The sequence below is a fragment of the Aspergillus oryzae genome, chromosome 1 (assembly GCF_000184455.2).
Source record: "Aspergillus oryzae RIB40 DNA, chromosome 1".
In the NCBI taxonomy this organism is placed as follows: Eukaryota; Fungi; Ascomycota; class Eurotiomycetes; order Eurotiales; family Aspergillaceae; genus Aspergillus; species Aspergillus oryzae.
In genome coordinates, this window is record NC_036435.1 from 4,534,918 (window position 1) to 4,552,284 (window position 17,367).

General features: G+C 46.5%; 3 protein-coding genes across 3 annotated transcripts; 1 reads left to right on the forward strand and 2 right to left on the reverse strand.

The window, feature by feature from the left end:
* Nucleotides 1–3,558: 3,558 nt before the first annotated feature.
* On the forward strand, nucleotides 3,559–10,911 carry AO090005000714 (putative sensor histidine kinase/response regulator; the record flags this gene model as incomplete). The annotated part of the gene is made up of 6 exons (XM_023233966.1): nucleotides 3,559–6,476; nucleotides 6,533–7,720; nucleotides 7,834–8,311; nucleotides 8,339–8,429; nucleotides 8,494–8,823; nucleotides 8,891–10,911. 6 exons carry the CDS (start codon nucleotides 3,559–3,561, stop codon nucleotides 10,909–10,911), a joined length of 7,026 nt encoding a protein of 2,341 aa, XP_023089078.1.
* A 2,450-nt stretch (nucleotides 10,912–13,361) lies between these two features.
* On the reverse strand, nucleotides 13,362–13,925 carry AO090005000713 (uncharacterized protein; the record flags this gene model as incomplete). Its single annotated transcript, XM_023233968.1, has 1 exon — nucleotides 13,362–13,925. The coding sequence occupies one exon, from the start codon at nucleotides 13,923–13,925 to the stop codon at nucleotides 13,362–13,364; it is 564 nt and encodes a 187-aa protein (XP_023089077.1).
* Nucleotides 13,926–14,412: 487 nt separating this feature from the next.
* On the reverse strand, nucleotides 14,413–14,900 carry AO090005000712 (uncharacterized protein; the record flags this gene model as incomplete). The annotated part of the gene is made up of 2 exons (XM_023233969.1): nucleotides 14,413–14,478; nucleotides 14,640–14,900. 2 exons carry the CDS (start codon nucleotides 14,898–14,900, stop codon nucleotides 14,413–14,415), a joined length of 327 nt encoding a protein of 108 aa, XP_023089076.1.
* Nucleotides 14,901–17,367: the final 2,467 nt, after the last annotated feature.

Here is a 17,367-nt window from a genome sequence, read left to right on the forward strand (position 1 = left end):
CCAGGCCCTGGAACGTTCGAAAGGGTAGAGGGGCTGGAGACTAGGGAAAAGCAACTGAAACAACAAGAAAAATGACAATAATAGCAATATTAGAAGAGAAATTCTAGGGCGGGGGTTCAACAAGAGAGACAAACACTATTGTACACCAGTAAGAACATGACCGGTCAGGGAAGTGAATGTGTGCTAGAGAAGAGAGGAAATGAATGGGCCAAAATCGAACCCGGAAGGGAAGTAGAATAGTCCGCTATGAAGAGGGAAGTCAAAGAGAGCCTACCCAGTTACCAATGGTGACAATCTCAGGTCACCTGAATACTATCTAAGAGGGGAGAGGTTTAGAACGTACTCCGTATGTACGCATCTAATAGTCGATTTTTTTTAACAAGAGAAAAAAAAATAAAAATAAAAATAAAGTAAAATAAATACTTCCTCTCCTGCAATGAATCAAATCTCACTATACCTAATACTACTTACTACCTGCTTACTTGGTAAATTGTGTAAGTATACCTACGTACTACTAGGTACAGAGTACAGTGTGGTATGCAAGTATGTACATACTGTATCGTAATATTGTCGTGGGTATAGGAGATATTAAGAACTTCTAGTAGCATAACAATAATACCTTTTGATGCCCCATTCATCTTCGAACTGATCCATATAACTCTCAAGGGTAGATAGGGAGAGTTTGTATTCCATTTGACCTTTTTCCTCCCAATCTGTTCTTCCTATCCTTATCCTCCTCATTTTTGCCCTGCTATACATGAAAAAGCTCTTCCAACCCTCCCGTCACCTTATGTCCCAGCCTAAGGAACAATGTACATGTCGAAGCAGATTTTTTTGAACGTGTATCAAGGGAAGACACGGCCCCGTGCTTATAATCGATTATTCCACGCACTTGGTACTAACACCTTTACAAAAATACGGAGCACTTCGTAATATTATATATTATTAATAATGGTTGGCATGAAGGTGGAGAGGTTAGCAACCGACAACTTCCCGCAAGGCCACCATAGGGTTTGTTAGGCGGGACTTGAATCGTGGTATGCATCCATCACCGTTATTCTTTTACGCTTTCATATCTATTTCAAGGGAAATTAACATCTCCAGTATAATATACATATTGACTCAATGTCATATCTGTAATATATATTAGGCAAAGGTTGGAAAGAGCGCAATCGTGTCGAAGGATCATAGAAAAGGTACAGTGTAGCGTGGAAGGCGGCTAGAAGAAAAGGTAAAAGAAAAAAGAAAAAAACATAATTTCATAAGGTAAAAGGGAAAGGCTTTCATTTCCCCGGGTTGCAAGACGTCAAGGGTCATCGTTTATGATTATGTGGCGCTCCCCGAATCCAGAGACTCGGGTACAGCAATCAATAAATGGTTAGTCGGTTTTTAAAATCATCCAACGTTGGTATTTCATAACATGTATTCCTTGTATTATTCAATAGCTTGCTTGTACTGGGAATATCCTGTACGGTTGTGTATCGATGCTGAGTAATAGTACTTTTACAGGCTCAATTTCAATGCATAGACCTATCTTTTGCCACACCGACAATAACTTTCGGGAGAGGTGATGGGTATGAAGCAATCAGACTACCTGTCATAGATACTGTCATCCGATCCAGGTCGCAGTGCTGGTGTTCAAGTGATATTGTTGGGGCCAACCTCTCGAATTCCCTCTTGAACATCCCATTCCAAGCTGGCTCGTTTCACCAATCAGTGCACAGTTACCCACTTAACGCTAAGCATGGGGTACAGGAGGGAGTGCAGATGGTTTAAAATGTGAAAGAGAACGCCCGCTGTCGTCATCAATTTCAGTGGTGCCCTATGGGCTTCAACATGATCGCGTACAGTAGGCACTCCGTACCTGAAAGGTATCCATAACAACCAATACCTAGCTCTGCCGAGCTTCCATTCCCTTGAGATATTATTCCGAACGAGTCATGGTCAGTACCGATCCATATATCTTTATGATGTGGGACAAATTCCACGGATCCCGTCTATCCTGCCTAAGCCACTCATTTTTGGGCTGCACCACGTACCCTCCCTTGCCCCTAATTTCTTTTTCTAAACTCCATTCATAATGATTGAGCAATGATATGATCCAGTAATAGGAGGCCGAACCATGCTATTCAGGTAAAGAAAGTCTATAGTCAAACCATTTTAACGGTTTTTCTCGAAGCAGATTTAGTGATCTAGCTTGCTTTCCTAATCAAGGCAGTCGGCCGAGATTTATTGAAATCCCTTCAGCTGTGTTGTTCTGTCGATCCTCTCGACATTTCGAGTATACCTCCGGCCTTTCCTTGCTCAATTGTCTGCTTGGTAGTAAATATATAAGGAGTACAATACGCGAGAGTACGGAGCGATATATCTCAATTGATTTGATCTCTTCCCCATACCGTTTTGATGTGGCATGGAATAAATTCTGTGCTCTCCAAGAATAGCTGTCTCTTTCTGTTTTCTCTACCACTTGACGATTTGGTTTCTGTTTACGGATTGTTCGTCCATCCATCATTGGCAAACTTATTTTAATCACTCATTCGATTCTACCTCTTGTTATCCACATACGGCCCAATATCATTTAAGAGATATAGGTTTCCACACTTATAAATATCTTTACTACGTAATTGTCCCCGGTAGGGCTAATTCGTCCAATGTGATAGTAGTACCCACAACTCGGGGTTATGATAGGTATTATTTCTTTTATATTTATTTTTATTTTATTATTTTTTTCTAGAAAAGAAAGAAATTAGGCACTAGATATAGGATTCCAACATCGGCGATACTAATTCTCAGAAGCCTTGTCAGAAATTGAGAGACATCACACGAATGGTTCCCTTCATCTGACCAGCAAACACTCCCCTTGCAATCAGTGTTGTTGATAGTACTGCGGACTTTCCCGGGAAATAAATATATATCACAAGTGGGTTTACATGATTCGGGTACATAAAAGGGATGGGTATAAAATCACCACACAAAGTATTTATCGAAGTGAAAGGATTGATAGCTGCTGTATAAACGCACCAGCCAAAATTCAACCATAGGATTTTAGGCAATCTATATTCATTGCTCCAACGCTGTAGCGTCCCATCGCATTTAGGTTAACAACTGATCGCCGGTTTTCCCTCGTGATGCCCAATGAAAGATGACTAAGGCACTGCTTATTCATGGAATGAATGATACCTGAGGCTCTCAGGCCCAACCAATGTCTTGTCACGGATCAGGTGCCTCCACTCGCAGCCGCACGAAATGATCGCAGCTGTACAATGACAAGTCAGGTCTTCGATCGTCGCTATCTTTGCTCTTATACCGCCGAATTGCGCGCACGTTCCGCAGCCTGGTAGCTATACTTGGCCTCGTCCGATCTCCAGAGGGAGTGAGGTGCTTTGTCCCCTCCTCCGTCCTTGGCGATTGTACCGTTTTTGTTCCTAATGATACTGCACACTCTGATTTAACACCCCGCCTGATCAGATCTGCGACAACTCTACACACGGGTAATTCACATATGGCTGTTTATTGAGGGGGGTCGAACCAACTAGGATATATCGGTAGTCGGTTGAGATGGAAGATAGTAATATCCTTGGTGAGGACCTACCACTTCCTCCAACTCGGCTTTTCGAACGACTGGCGCAGCTGCCTGGATATACTTGGGATCAGTCCATCGAGCCTTTTCATTCAACATACAGCCATTGGCATGTTTACGGTCTCCGCCATTCTCTCGAGTCCGACGTCTCTACGCCCGCCGCGACTTCATCAGGGCCATCTAGTCTCGCGCGCAACTCCCCACGAGCCGAATCCCGCCCTCCCTTTCGCCATCACTGGAGAAGTAGTCTGAGCGAATCCAGCAGTGAGATATCACTTTCGCGTGGCGATCACGAACCAATATGGACTCCGGTCATCGCCCGGGTTTCGTCTCACGTTGTGAGACTCGAGCGTGAGTTCCATATGCAAAGGTCCATAGTACAAACGTCGGATCCCGATTGCAACCACACAATACGACCGATTGATCTTATACGGCTTCCTCGAGATCCTGGTGATGCGGGTCCTCTATTGGTGGCTATCTTCGAATCACCAGGTCAGAACATGCTGAAGGAGTTGGTCGCATTTGGACCTGCCTGGTTTGCTATGGGCACCAAAGGCGACAGTAGTGAGCCGACTCCTGGAGAGCAGGTTTCCCTTCCAGTATTCCTTGATTTCGGTATCGGCGCATGCGATTGCCTCGAACTCCTACATTACGGGCTTAAAACGGTTCACGGTGAAATTCGCGGGGATGCTTTTCATTTCAGTCTAGAAACAGGGTCTGTAAAACTAATCAACACAGGAAATGGTGCCCGGTCGTTCGATAACATCCTTAGCGAGGGCTGGTCGTCGACTGCTAGAGAGCTTGGTGTTAAGAATAAATTACAGTTTATTGCACCGGAGCAGACAGGAAGAATGCCAACTGAACCGGATAGTCGAACGGATATCTACGCGCTTGGGGTACTTTTCTGGACAATGTTAGTTGGGAAGCCGGCGTTTACTGGAAGCGACCCGGTTGAAGTTGTTCAGAATGTGCTGGGGAAGAAGCTACCACCAGTTTCGGCCAAGAGAATGGATGTCCCAGACGCAGTGTCAGCTGTGATCGAGAAGATGACTCAGAAGGCAGTCAATGAGCGCTATCATACCATTTCTTCCGTGAAGAGAGATTTGGTACAGATTTCTCAATTGCTTGGTGACGGTGATAGCGAAGCTTTGAAAGATTTTCAAATTGCTCAGCGCGACGTCTCTTCATTCTTTACTCTGCCGTCTCGTATGTTCGGGCGGAAGGAAGAGTATAAAAAGCTCATAGAGGTGGTTGAAAAAGTTTATCGACGTCAGCAGTCCGCTTACGCCAGAGCTACCACTCAGAGCACCAGCGGACTAGGCTCCACTTCATCTATCTCGGACGGCCGTGTTGACAGCTTTGAAATCGCGTCTGGCTCGAGCGACTCGGGCTCTTTCCACATCCCTCATAAGCCTAACTCTAATGGTGGTCCTTCCAACCTCGGTCGTGTCTCCACGCATGAGTCCATTCATAGTACCGAGTCATCACTCTCGACACCAAAGCCAGGCTATGTATCAAATAAGGCAAAGAGTCCGGTCGAATCTCGTGCCTCCTGGGACAATACAGATAGAGACGGGCACCTCTCGACAGGAGCTAGCACGCAGAGCCATGCGGACTCTCTTGGGGTAAATAGGTCTAAGACTGCTCACAAGCTCCGCCGGAGTGGGAAGTGCGAGGTCATTACCATCAGTGGTGCTGCTGGCATTGGGAAAACCGATCTTCTCAATCGCGTTCAACCGGCAATTCGCAGGTTTGGTTATATCGGCATTGCTCGCTTGGATCGGGCGCGAAGGGTCCCTTTTGAACCCTTTGCCAAGATTTTAGCCAGTCTTCTACGCCAGATATTTTCCGAGCGTGATGTAACAACGGATTATCACGAAAGTGTCCGCACAGCATTGCGGCCGATGTGGCCCACGTTACATCGAGTTCTGGAGCTGCCCGAGCAATTGATGTCATCTGGAGGAAGTGAAAAGGACATATCGCCCAAGCTCTCGGCTGCCCAGCACATTTTCAATAAAGATGTTTCGACCAAGGGAGAGCCTTCAAAGCGTATTGCACTTCCTCGGTTTGACCAGGGGCAGACCTCGGTCGACTTTTTCTTATCCAATGCGGCTTTGAAGAATATGCGCTTGATGGAAACATTCCTGGAGATACTAAAAACGTTGTCTCAGTTCAAGCTAATTTGCGTATGCGTGGATGATCTACACTATGCTGATGATGAGACCCTCGACTTGATCATGAACATTGTGAAAGCAAAAATACCCTGTGTGCTTATACTCACCAGTCGTAAGGCCGAACTGGAGTCGGATGCCATCAAGTCGCTCTTTGAGGCAGAGAACCCTAGCGTAACAAGGATTGCGCTGAATCCACTTGGGGAAGATGAAGTCATGCAGATTGTAGCAGCTACAATGCACCAGGAGCCAAACCCAATGCTCACCCCTCTCGCAGCTGTCATCCAGGAAAAGAGCGTTGGCAATCCGTTCTACGTACGACTGATGCTGGAAACCTGTTATAGCAAAAACTGTATTTGGTATTCATGGAAAAATTCAGTGTGGGAATTCGACCTTGACCGTATCTTCACCGAGTTTGTGGCCCCAAGATACGGTGAAGGGCTTGGGCTTGGGTTCATTGCCAGACGTCTTCAGGAGACCCCGCCGGCGGCTCGATCCATTATGGTTTGGAGCACACTGTTGGGAAGTCCATTTGCGTTCTCTTTAGTTCAGAAGCTCCTCACAAGCGAATTCCTGTACTCGAGCGACGATGACGAGGCAGTGGACCTTACTTGCCCACAGAACGCGAATCTTATTAGGCAGTCGGAGGCCGACATTGTAGTTGGACTGCAGTATCTTGTTCAAGCAAATCTTCTTGTCCCAGGGAAGACTGATGATGAATTCAGGTATGTCGCTGTTATCATATACTGTACTCGTTTTGCACTAACTAAGTAATCTTTAGATTCGCCAATGATAGAATAGCTCAAGCTGCTGCGTCATTGACAGAGGGTCGCAATGTCGAGAAGATGCATTTCATCATATCGCAAGCAATTATGAAGTACTATCATGATGGTCGGAGTCGCTATGCAATGGCTCGGCATGTGGCCCTTGCGTCACGGATAATTAAGAATAGGGTCCTTCAGAGACTTGATTATCGGAAAATACTTTGGGATGCCGCGCAAACAGCTGCACAATCTGGCGCACGACCAACTGCACTTTGGTATTTCCGTCATTGTATTGCACTTCTCCAAGAAAACCCATGGGATGACAACAATACTGATGTCTATTATGATGAGACACTGCGACTACACATTGCAACAGCTGAGATGGCATGGTCCCAGGGTCATAATTCAGAAGCGCTTGACTTACTGGACAAAGTCTTTGTCTATGGAAAAAGTGCGGTGTGCAAGTCGAGGGCTTGGATTGTGAAAGCTAAGATATATGCTCAAATGGGAAATCATCTCCGCTCGATGGACTCGCTACTCACATGCTTGGATGAGCTTGGCGTTCATCTCCGGGAGTTTACAACCTTTGAGGAATGTGATGCCGCTTATAGAAACCTCAGGAGGTATTTAGAGAAAGGGGATTTGGAGGCTGTTGTCCGTAAGCCTGTGAGCAAGGACATCAATATGATCACTATCGGGGCCGTTATGGCTGAGGCAATGGCTGTGACATATTGGGATGATCCCTTGACGTTTTACCGAATGGCGATCGAGATGATGAACCTCCACATCTTCAAGGGTGGCTTTGTGCAGATCTCAATCGGCTGTTCTCACCTCGCTATGATCTCTTTCAGCCGTTTTCGAGATTTGGATCTTGCGGTAAAGCTGAGTGATCATGCACTTACTCTTCTAGAGCGCTGCCCTGAGCCTTGGACCCAGGGTCGTGGTTCGATTGTCCATAATCTCTATGTTAGTCACTTGCGAGTCCCTCTGGCATCAACGCTTCCCGCTCTTGAGGCTTCTGTGGAGACTTCCTTTTCCATGGGGGACCCTTACATAACTCTAATCAGTTTGTCATCGATGGCGATGACGAGACTTTTTCTTGGCCATGACTTGACTCACTTGGAAGGCTTTTGCAATGAGAGTCCAGAGGATATTCCAGAATGGGTGAATGATACCCGCGGCGGTGCGAGTCTCCTTGCAGTGCGGTAAGCCTCCTATCCAGTGTTGAATGACTCGTTTGACAACTTCATTCCCTATCCTAAACAAAGCAAGTGCAATGACGGGAGAAGTGGGAGTGGGCTAACGTATCTACCATTAGACAAGTCGCACGTGCACTGCAAGGGAAGACTGGCTATCGGAATGCCGATACTATTATGGCTGATGAACACCACAATACTAGCGAGTATATCGCCTTTTTGGAAAACAATGCTAGTAACGCCGACCGTCCTCGTGACATATATTGGGGCCTGGCTATGATCCCTCTGTTTGTATACGGACACCACTCAAAAGCTATAGAATTGGGCGTGCAGATGATGGATACTATGCCCAGGCTATGGTCTGCTCGTGTCTCGTATGTTGTATATTTCTATCTGGCTCTTTCTTTACTCACGCTGCACAATGAGTATCCTGCCGGCGGGTATCTCGATGGAAACATGAAGACAGTCCTAAGGTACAAAGCCGAAGTTGATTTCGCCCGGAGCGCTTGCGATGCAAACTATGGAATGTGGTCTTTGATATTGGAGGCATTGGTTTTCGAGGTCCGGAATGATCATAGCTCAGCGATCCGAGCATTCGAGGTAAGTTGAAATTGCAGTTCTGTGTAGGATAAAAGCTCAATCTCTATCAAGGCCGCAATTGATCACTGCCAAATCCATGGATGGCCCTTGGAAGAGGCTCTTGCTCTTGAATTGCATGGTACGTGTGGAATAGATCTCGATCTGTCATCTAGACCCCTTCCATGACACTGACCTGGTTCTAGGCGATTTCTTGATACGACGTGGTGCTAAACGGGCGGCACGCTCCGTTATGCAGGACGCCATCGCCGCATGGGCGGCGATCAGTGCTGTTGGTAAGGCTGCACAACTGACGGAGAAGCATGAATGGCTCCTGAAAACAGCCACATCTACAAGGAGTGTTGATGTTGGTTGCCAAACTGTCGATTCGCTCTTAGGAATTAATCGCAGTAGTGAACCAGAGGACATCGGTGTCTCTCAGCATATGGAGGAAGATGACCGACAGCACCGATGGATCGAGCAGAACGGCGTGACTACAGGCGAACGCTCGCTTGATATATCTGGCGTTGGGCTTGGTAGGTCTTTAGCTTATCCTCAGCCTCTTATTCAAGTGCAGAACTGCTCTTTCTAACGCCTAGGTAGACATTATTGATCTGTCGAGTATCCTCGAGTCTAGTCAAGTCATGTCATCTGAACTTCAGATAGACAAGCTCCTAACGAAGATGATTGAGATTGTTCTGGAATCATGCAACGGATCAGATTTTGCAGTCATCGCAACTAATTTCGATGACAACTTCACTGTTGCCGCAGCTGGAGACCTCGAAAACGGGCAAAGATCTTACGTCGACGGCCTTCCATTTTCAGTGGTCGAAGATAAAATGGCTCAACAAATCTCGCACTATGTTATGCGCACCCGGGAAGAGGTCCTCGTCCATAATGTTCTCGAGGATGACCGGTTCTCGAATGTCTCGGATGCTTACCAGGGTAGATATCCGCTTGGCAAGTCTGTGATTGCACTGCCAATAATGCAAGCGGAGCATCTTCTTGGAGTTATCCATATCGAAGGAAAGCCAAACTCCTTCACTCAGCGAAACCTTGTAGTCCTTCACCTGCTCTGTAACCAGATTGGTATTTCGCTGTCCAATGCCTTGCTTTTCCGTGAAGTCCGCAAAGTTAGCGCCACCAACGCATCTATGGTTGAAGCTCAAAAGCGCGCACTCGCGCAGGCTCGTGAGGCGGAGCAAAAGGCGAAGGTAGCGGAAGCTGAAGCCAAGCATAACGTCAAGTTGAAAGAGGATGCAGCGAAGGCCAAATCTATTTTCTTGGCCAACATCTCCCATGATCTACGTACGCCAATGAATGGGGTTATTGGCCTTTCCGAGCTACTGAAGGCCACCAAGCTGGACAAAGAGCAGGACGAATACGTGGAATCTATTCGTGTCTGCGCAGATACCCTGCTCACCCTCATTAATGACATCCTGGATTTCTCTAAGTTGGAAGCTGGTAAGATGAAAATCTCCACGGTGCCTCTGAACATCAAGGAGACAATTTCAGAGGTTGTTCGTGCGCTTCGCTACACACACCGCGACCGGGGCTTGGAAACTATCGAGGACCTCGAGAAGGTTCCTCCAGATTTGGTGGTGCTTGGTGACCCCGTCCGTTTGCACCAGATTTTCATGAACCTCCTTAGCAATAGTTACAAGTTCACGCCGAAGGGATCGGTGACTGTCCGGGCGAGAGTTACTCGGGAAGGCAAGGGCCGTATTCGCCTTGAATGTTCGGTGTCTGATACCGGAATCGGAATTCCCGAGGAGCAAAAATCGCGACTATTCAGGCCATTTTCGCAAGCGGATAGTTCCACCGCTAGATCGTACGGCGGCAGTGGGCTCGGCCTAAGCATCTGTAAAGCCATCATTGAAGACGTCCTAGGTGGCGCGATTTGGCTCGATTCAACTCCTGGAGTCGGCACCACAGTGACTTTCCACTTATCCTTCAATAAAGTCAAAGATGCTTCCGCAAAAGCATCAGGGCTAAAGAAAGGGGATCCGAGTGATAAAACGACCTCTCCTTCACCAACGGCTCGTGACCTTACTATGATTCCACGCGATCAAATCCGGGTCTGCATTGCGGAAGATAACCCGATCAATCAGAAGATCGCTGTGAAATTCGTGACTGGCCTTAATCTGCAGTGTGAAGCATATAGTGATGGGCGACAAGCGGTCGAGGCTCTACGTGCACGCTCACAGGAAGGGAATCCTTTCCACGTTGTTTTGATGGATGTTCAAATGCCTACATTGGACGGCTATAATGCAACCCGTGAAATCCGACGAGACCCTGATCCTAATGTTAATGAAGCGCTTGTTATCGCGATGACGGCCAGTGCCATTGAGGGCGACCGCGAGAAGTGTCTTGAAGCCGGCATGAACAATTATCTTCCCAAGCCAGTCCGGTCGACAATTCTAAGTGAGATGTTGGACCAATACCTCGCACCTGTGCCAACCTTCACGAAAACACGCCTGGCAATGCGGGAGAGAGGGAGCGTCAGCCACGATACTGGGACACCCAACAGTTCATCGCCGTCGCCTGGCTCTGACAGTCAGGGAGCCCAGCTTACTCCAGAATCAGACAAGCAAGTACAGCAAAATTCATCTGAGATGAACTAGGGTTTTCCTTTTGTTCTTTCGTCTCTAGAGATACCCCAGGAATCTTTTTCCGAGGATTTGGCCTCATCCGCCACTTGGCGGATATAGACCAGCAGTTCATGCACATAGTCTTTCTCATCAGCGCAGTGTTTCTTTACCTAGGCTCTTTTACACTTATACAGCAACATAGCATACCCATATAACGATTGACCTTTTCTATTCAGCACTAGAACGTTTCTCACAATCTGCGATGACTCACTAAAAGACTGCTCTCAGGTGTCTAATATGAGTTTAAAGCCTCAAATCCATTACCATCAAAATATAGAATACAAACTAGCATAATATTTCTGTAACCCCCCTAAACTAACAACCAACAACCAGCAACAACCACAACCAACCACAACCAACCACAACAATTTCCTGTATAGTGATGGCGTTCACTGGATGACGAATGACGAGATATGAGAGGACTGATATCGTGATCAGCCCTCAGCGTGATCTCACCGTCCAGGTTAACGAGTACTGTTGAGCGTAAAGTACTAGAATAAACAGCTTTACTGCATGTAAAGAAGGACACATTGGTAAACTCATCCAAAGACTTCCAGGCGATGATGGGAAGGAGCTGGGCAGAGTCGAAGCGCGACAAGATTGTCTTGAACGATGATACTGCCAGAAGCATGGAAATATGGTTTTATGTTATAGCGGCAAGCAATACAGTCCTGCGTATCTGGTTCAGATTAGATACTTCAGGACATCTGCCTATCAACTCAGTCAGATCACAAGATAGTCCAGAATCACACAATACATAAAATTGACAATCCAATATTTTCATGTTAGGACTAGCCGAGGAACCAAAATGTCTTACGCTTGGGACCGTGTATATCATCATGATACTCTCACCAAGAATATTGAGCTAACAGTGATATAGTAGATCCCGCCTCTTAACTGTGCCACCTGTCTCTTTCTTCTTCATCCATCCTTCAGTCCGTTAATCAAGCACTTATCTTCTGCCAACAGAACCTCCACTATGGCGACGATAGAATCGCTACCGACGGAAATCATCGATATGGTATGTTTTAAGTAACGTAGCCATGATATATAACCTGACTTTTGAATTTAGATCGTTTCATACGTCGTTCACGATGAGTTTAATGAGGGGCGCATACTCAAGAACCTCCGCCTCGTCAACAGGCCCATGTTCAAGAGCGCTTCCCGCCTCCTGTTTCGCCATTTGAGGTTTAGTCAAGAATCGTTTCCGACTTCCAGTGACCTAGACAAAAGATTTCACCTAGAAGAAGGATACCAGCCTGCAAGCAGTGATTACGTTCGGCATCTTTACATATATATCGGGGGCAAAAGACGTAATCAGGACCAAGCCGACGCTACCCTTAAGCTAGACGAAGATGGGATGAGAGATTCCTTTAGATCTTTTTTCAAACGGTTGCCTAATCTGAGGCGGTTTGACATTCATCAGTAATGGAACACAAGAGGCGCGCACTATGGCCAGCGCTCTCCAACACTCTCGCCCTCTGCTACCAAATCTTGAGGGGTTACAGTTAAGCGGTGCCCAGGATTCGACGTTTATCCAGTTCTCCGGGGAAAACAATCCTGCAATGGCCTCGGTTATTGCCCAGATTCGATGCCTCAAAATCACCAAGTCCTGTGGATGTAGAGATGGAGGATGCTCTGTCGGAGATCATGTATTCTCTATATTAGAGTATGGGGAGAATCTACGATCGGTGCAGTTAAAATATTTCTCACACAGGATGAGGTGGTCTTACCCTATCATTCATCCCAAGGCTCCTTTACAACGATTATCACTATGGCTTTCAAAGATTTCATCCAGATATTTGTGTTATACTATCTGGCATTTCAGAAATACCCTGAGATATATCGAACTCTATCATATCACGCTCTCCGACGGGGAGACATGGGAAGAGGTAGTGAGGGCAATACGCTATTGCCCCCTTCTTTCGTATTTAAAATTGGGCGGGTGTGACCCAACAATCGATTGCCAGACAGTATGGGGTGTGAGATCAGAATACAAGCTCGGGCGGTATCTAACCTTAATGACAAGAAAGAGAAGAAGGAGGATCTCGCGGAAACTACGGGAAATATTGGAGCGTGATCCATGGTAAGAACGGCCCACGAAGGTGGATTGACTGCTGAGGGGACTACTGGCTAGCTTTACTAAATAGCTTCTTGGCTGTGATCATGTGGCTTTGATTTTTTAGCTCCACAAATAATATCATATACATGGTTAAAGCCACATCCTATTTGGAGTAAAATATACTTCCAGTCTTTGCTCTCTTCCACGAGATATTCGTTCTGGCGCTACATCCATATAGCCTTCATCGCCAATCAATAGTACGGGCTTGCCGTCTATTCTAAAATGATGGGGTCAAATATTAGGTATCTTGTTGTTTGAGGAGACCAAGATGTCACTGACACGAGCAACATACTAATTAACGTTATTGAAGTCGATGAGGGCATTGTCCTTCTGACTTCCATTCGCCCAACGGCTCTTTCCTTATGTGCTGCAGGTGCGAATGAAGTCTATCAAACATGTCGACCTCGGGTCCCTCGAAGCGAACAACATCATAAAAACAAATAAAACCCCTAGACAGTGCTTCCTGGTTCTCTGATGGGTAGTAAGTAGGCAGGGCTCTACCTGTTCCCTTGGCCATGTCAATCTCTCGAAGGATATGATGTTCAAGAGAAAGCTCTGGCAAGCCATAGGATCGATCTTTGTCTGATGTAGCTGTGCCCTGTGCAACGTTAAGAATAAGGAGCTGAGCTCCCACAGACATTGAGGCTTCATTGGTCTTATGATTATCTTCAGCTTCTTTACACCGCCCTGCTTTGATTCGAAATCTTTGGCTTCGGACAAAAGCTCGCGAACTTCTGTCATTGGCCTGCACGCCCGGTAGAAGGCGACAATTGAGACCCATATTCTCGAGTAGGCCTAGAAGAGCTTGACAGCTCACATCAGTAGCCTTATCGGTCGAGGAAGCGTACGCCATGTGGAAACCCATGAGGTGGAAAACAAGACTGATGAGTGCTAGCATGAAGGTCTAGCCCAAGCTCGGGAAGCCTTGTGAGAGGAGGATGCCATGAAACGTGGTGCAGGAGTTGAGGCATTGTAGTTGATCCTGAACATAAACGTCCTCCCCCAGGTTGGTGCTTGAAAAATCCCGAAGATTCTGTCTTTACCAGGTAACGTGGAAGGACGTAATGGAGACCGAATATGTTCTCAATCCTGATGCCGTGGCAAGTCACGTTCCTTTTGCTGTTTTGGGAAGTAAAGCTGATGACAACAACAACAATCAATCACTATGGGCAGTAAACTCTATAGTTCACTCATAATGTCAACACTGTGGCTACAATAGTTATGCAAGTCCTTGTATTAATTCGTCTCTAAAGACATGGACCTAGGAAACAAGAACCGGAAATGGTCAGAAGCCCTTCCTCTGTGACACGACAAGAAAATCTCAGTCGAAGTTGTTCGATTTCAGTCCGTGTTTACTCGCCTGCCCTGCGCACTATTCCGGTGAACGATGGCCATAAAATCCGGATAACTCGAGTTGTCTGCCCCGCTTAGAAAGGCAGCTTGGTTGACTATGCCGTCACAACATCTCCAACATTAAAGTCCTCTTTGACCACCCGGAAGCATTTGCCGCTCTTGGTGTCGGGCATGGAGTAAAACATGACAGCCATGACACCTCGACCAGTCACGTTCAAAAACACACCTTGTGGTCCTTGAATGAGACGCTGTCGTGGGCTTCTTCCTCACTTTTCCATTCTAAAGACGTGCTGTTGACGAACATAATATCCAAATTATCAAGGCTCGTTAACGATATAACAGAAGGGTGCCGTATAATTGTGCTTTCCGCAACATCCTGGTTCATCTCTTCGCTATGATCTTGGGTCTTGTTCTCGGCTTCGGCTTCGGCTTCGGCTTTTGCTGAGTTTGCTTGAATGCCCGCCGAATCATTCGGCTCGCGGGACATGAGGGCACCCTAGTGTGCTTGAGGCTTTCCGCTGGGACCACAATATGGAGCCTAGGCCTTACAGAATGGGTTTTTGGAATCAAATACCAGATTTTGAGTCATCTTGATATATTCCACACCAGCAAGCGCTTCCTTGTTATCCTCGCCGGTCGAATTAGTTGCCTCAACTCCCGAATGGACATCAATTCATATCACAACTTAGGTTTTCTCTCCGTCCTTCAATATGTGCTCGAGCTGGCACAGATAATGGGAAATATTAGTTGAAGCATTGTCGAAGTCATTGTTGCCGAAGTCAATCCCAATCGACATGTAACTTTTGGTCATCAATTTCATGATTCAATAGTTATCACTTTGTTCGTCCACCTAGCTGGTGGCGTTTTTCTTCTCGTTCTTCTGGCTCTTTTTCTTTTGAGAGACCCTGTCTGGAACATCGTATTGGACAACGTGCATATGTACGGCCGTATTTTCCAACCAGACCGAAAATCCTGCTGGAATAGACAGAACTTCTGGGTGCGCGTGGCATGGGCTCCTGGGGATCATATTCCTTTTCCCCTATGGCGTTCACATTGTTTGAATGTTTCCTGGCAATCGATGAGCTTACGATTCAAAGTCCCGGGAGTCGGGCTTGAAATGGCTTACCTGAGCTTGTGAGATATCAGCCTGTGAATGATGAGGGAGAAAAACGAAAGAACAGGGCTATGGTGAGAGTGATGAGACGATGACGGTGGGAAAGGTAATGGTACTGAGGAAGAAGAAGAAGAGGTAGAGGATGAAGATGAGTCGTAGAGGAGAGAAGAGGATGAGAAGATGGGAGGAAGAGGAGAGGAAGAAGGGAGGACAAGGCTGTCTATTTATCTTGACACCTGGCAGTAGGACGGTCAAGATCTTCACTTGTGTACTAATCTAGAATCCTACTCAATATTCACCTATCTTCATAGACAGAATAAGTGGGGAGGCTGACTGGAGCTTCACCAAGAGATGGTACTTCTCTGCTTCCAATACATTATAGCTTATCCCGTTAACTAAACCTCAAAATATGCTGGTTTAATGAGTGGACTGGCAAACCCAATGTATCGACTTAGAAGTACGCGAGCAAACCTTCCAAATTAAGTATTATGGCGAGGGTGGATCTGTAGTCAGGTTCAAATTTCTATCTAGAGCCACCTATGGTCAAGAACTGCAGGCATAGGTGGAGAAGACCTCCCTATCAAATGACCATGCATTGAATGACTTCAAAGGGAATACCGGAATACTCTTCCTCACCCTCACAATCTGTTACTCTGCTTAGAGTCACCACAATTAATATATTCCAGAAGACCAGTGGCAAGAAGGAAGAGAAGAGACCAGTTCATTGTCTAAGTCTAGTGTTGTTGTTGAATTGAACATTCTAGCCTAGTTACTCCTGAGCCGATTAAGTCGAACGCAGAACATTCTGGGCGACGAGTGTCCTCCGGGCAGATTAGATTACCCCCGAAACTCTTGGTTAATACTCAAAAATTCACATGCGAATATTACGTACACGTTCTTCCTCTACATGCAATGCGTGAGCCGATCGGTTAAGACAAAGTAATAAGGATGGTCAAGGTTCTCCATATCAGTATGCAGAGAAAAGCAGCAGAAGCCAGCTGGGGTATTCGCTAAAGACTAATAGAACCCACAGGTAACTCCACATACCAAAGATGGGACTTGCTGCCCTTGATCAGATGATACAATCCTCATGTACCACACTATGGGTCATCTGAACCATTTCGACAACCACTAAACTATAGTGGACATATTTGATGTTGACTCCGGCTCTAGTCATCTAATTGCAATCCTATTCATCCCCTACCTGTACGAACAATGGGTGGACATCAGGGGAACCTCTCTCGAAAAGCCGAAGACGTGTTGAGGTTGGCACACTATGTCTGACCACCGATCGTCCAATGGCCACACTCGGCTGACACAACTGACGCCGCTGTCCTGTCTAATGTGGGTTGATATTCTAGCTGTGAGCTATGACTGAGCGGTAACTGGAAGGGACACACTGCTGTTGGTTGTACAAGCAACTCGGGCCGTGGCGGTCGTCTGCCAGTGTTATAAGACCGTGTAACCCCGAGCCATGCTGGCTCTTGCAATCTCGACCGGACATCTCACTGCCAGTGCTACCTTGAATGTCAACGAGAAGCCCACTTTTATCCTGAAGCAGTGTAGACTCGACATTTGCTGACTATGCCATCACACGCGCTGTCTTTGTAACTGGCCAAGGACGGCTATATTTAGCCTTGGCATGATGCCTGCCACCAGGAGCAAAGGTTACTATCGGATGGGTAGGGGCAATCAAACAGTTCATCCAGACAAGGCGTGGCTTCAGCATGGTAACGAGCATCACGTCTGGCCCTATCGGACATTTTTCTATATGACCTTAGGAGACTCCCTTGAAATTATAACATCCAGTGTTAATACTAGGGGGAATAGCTACTCGAAG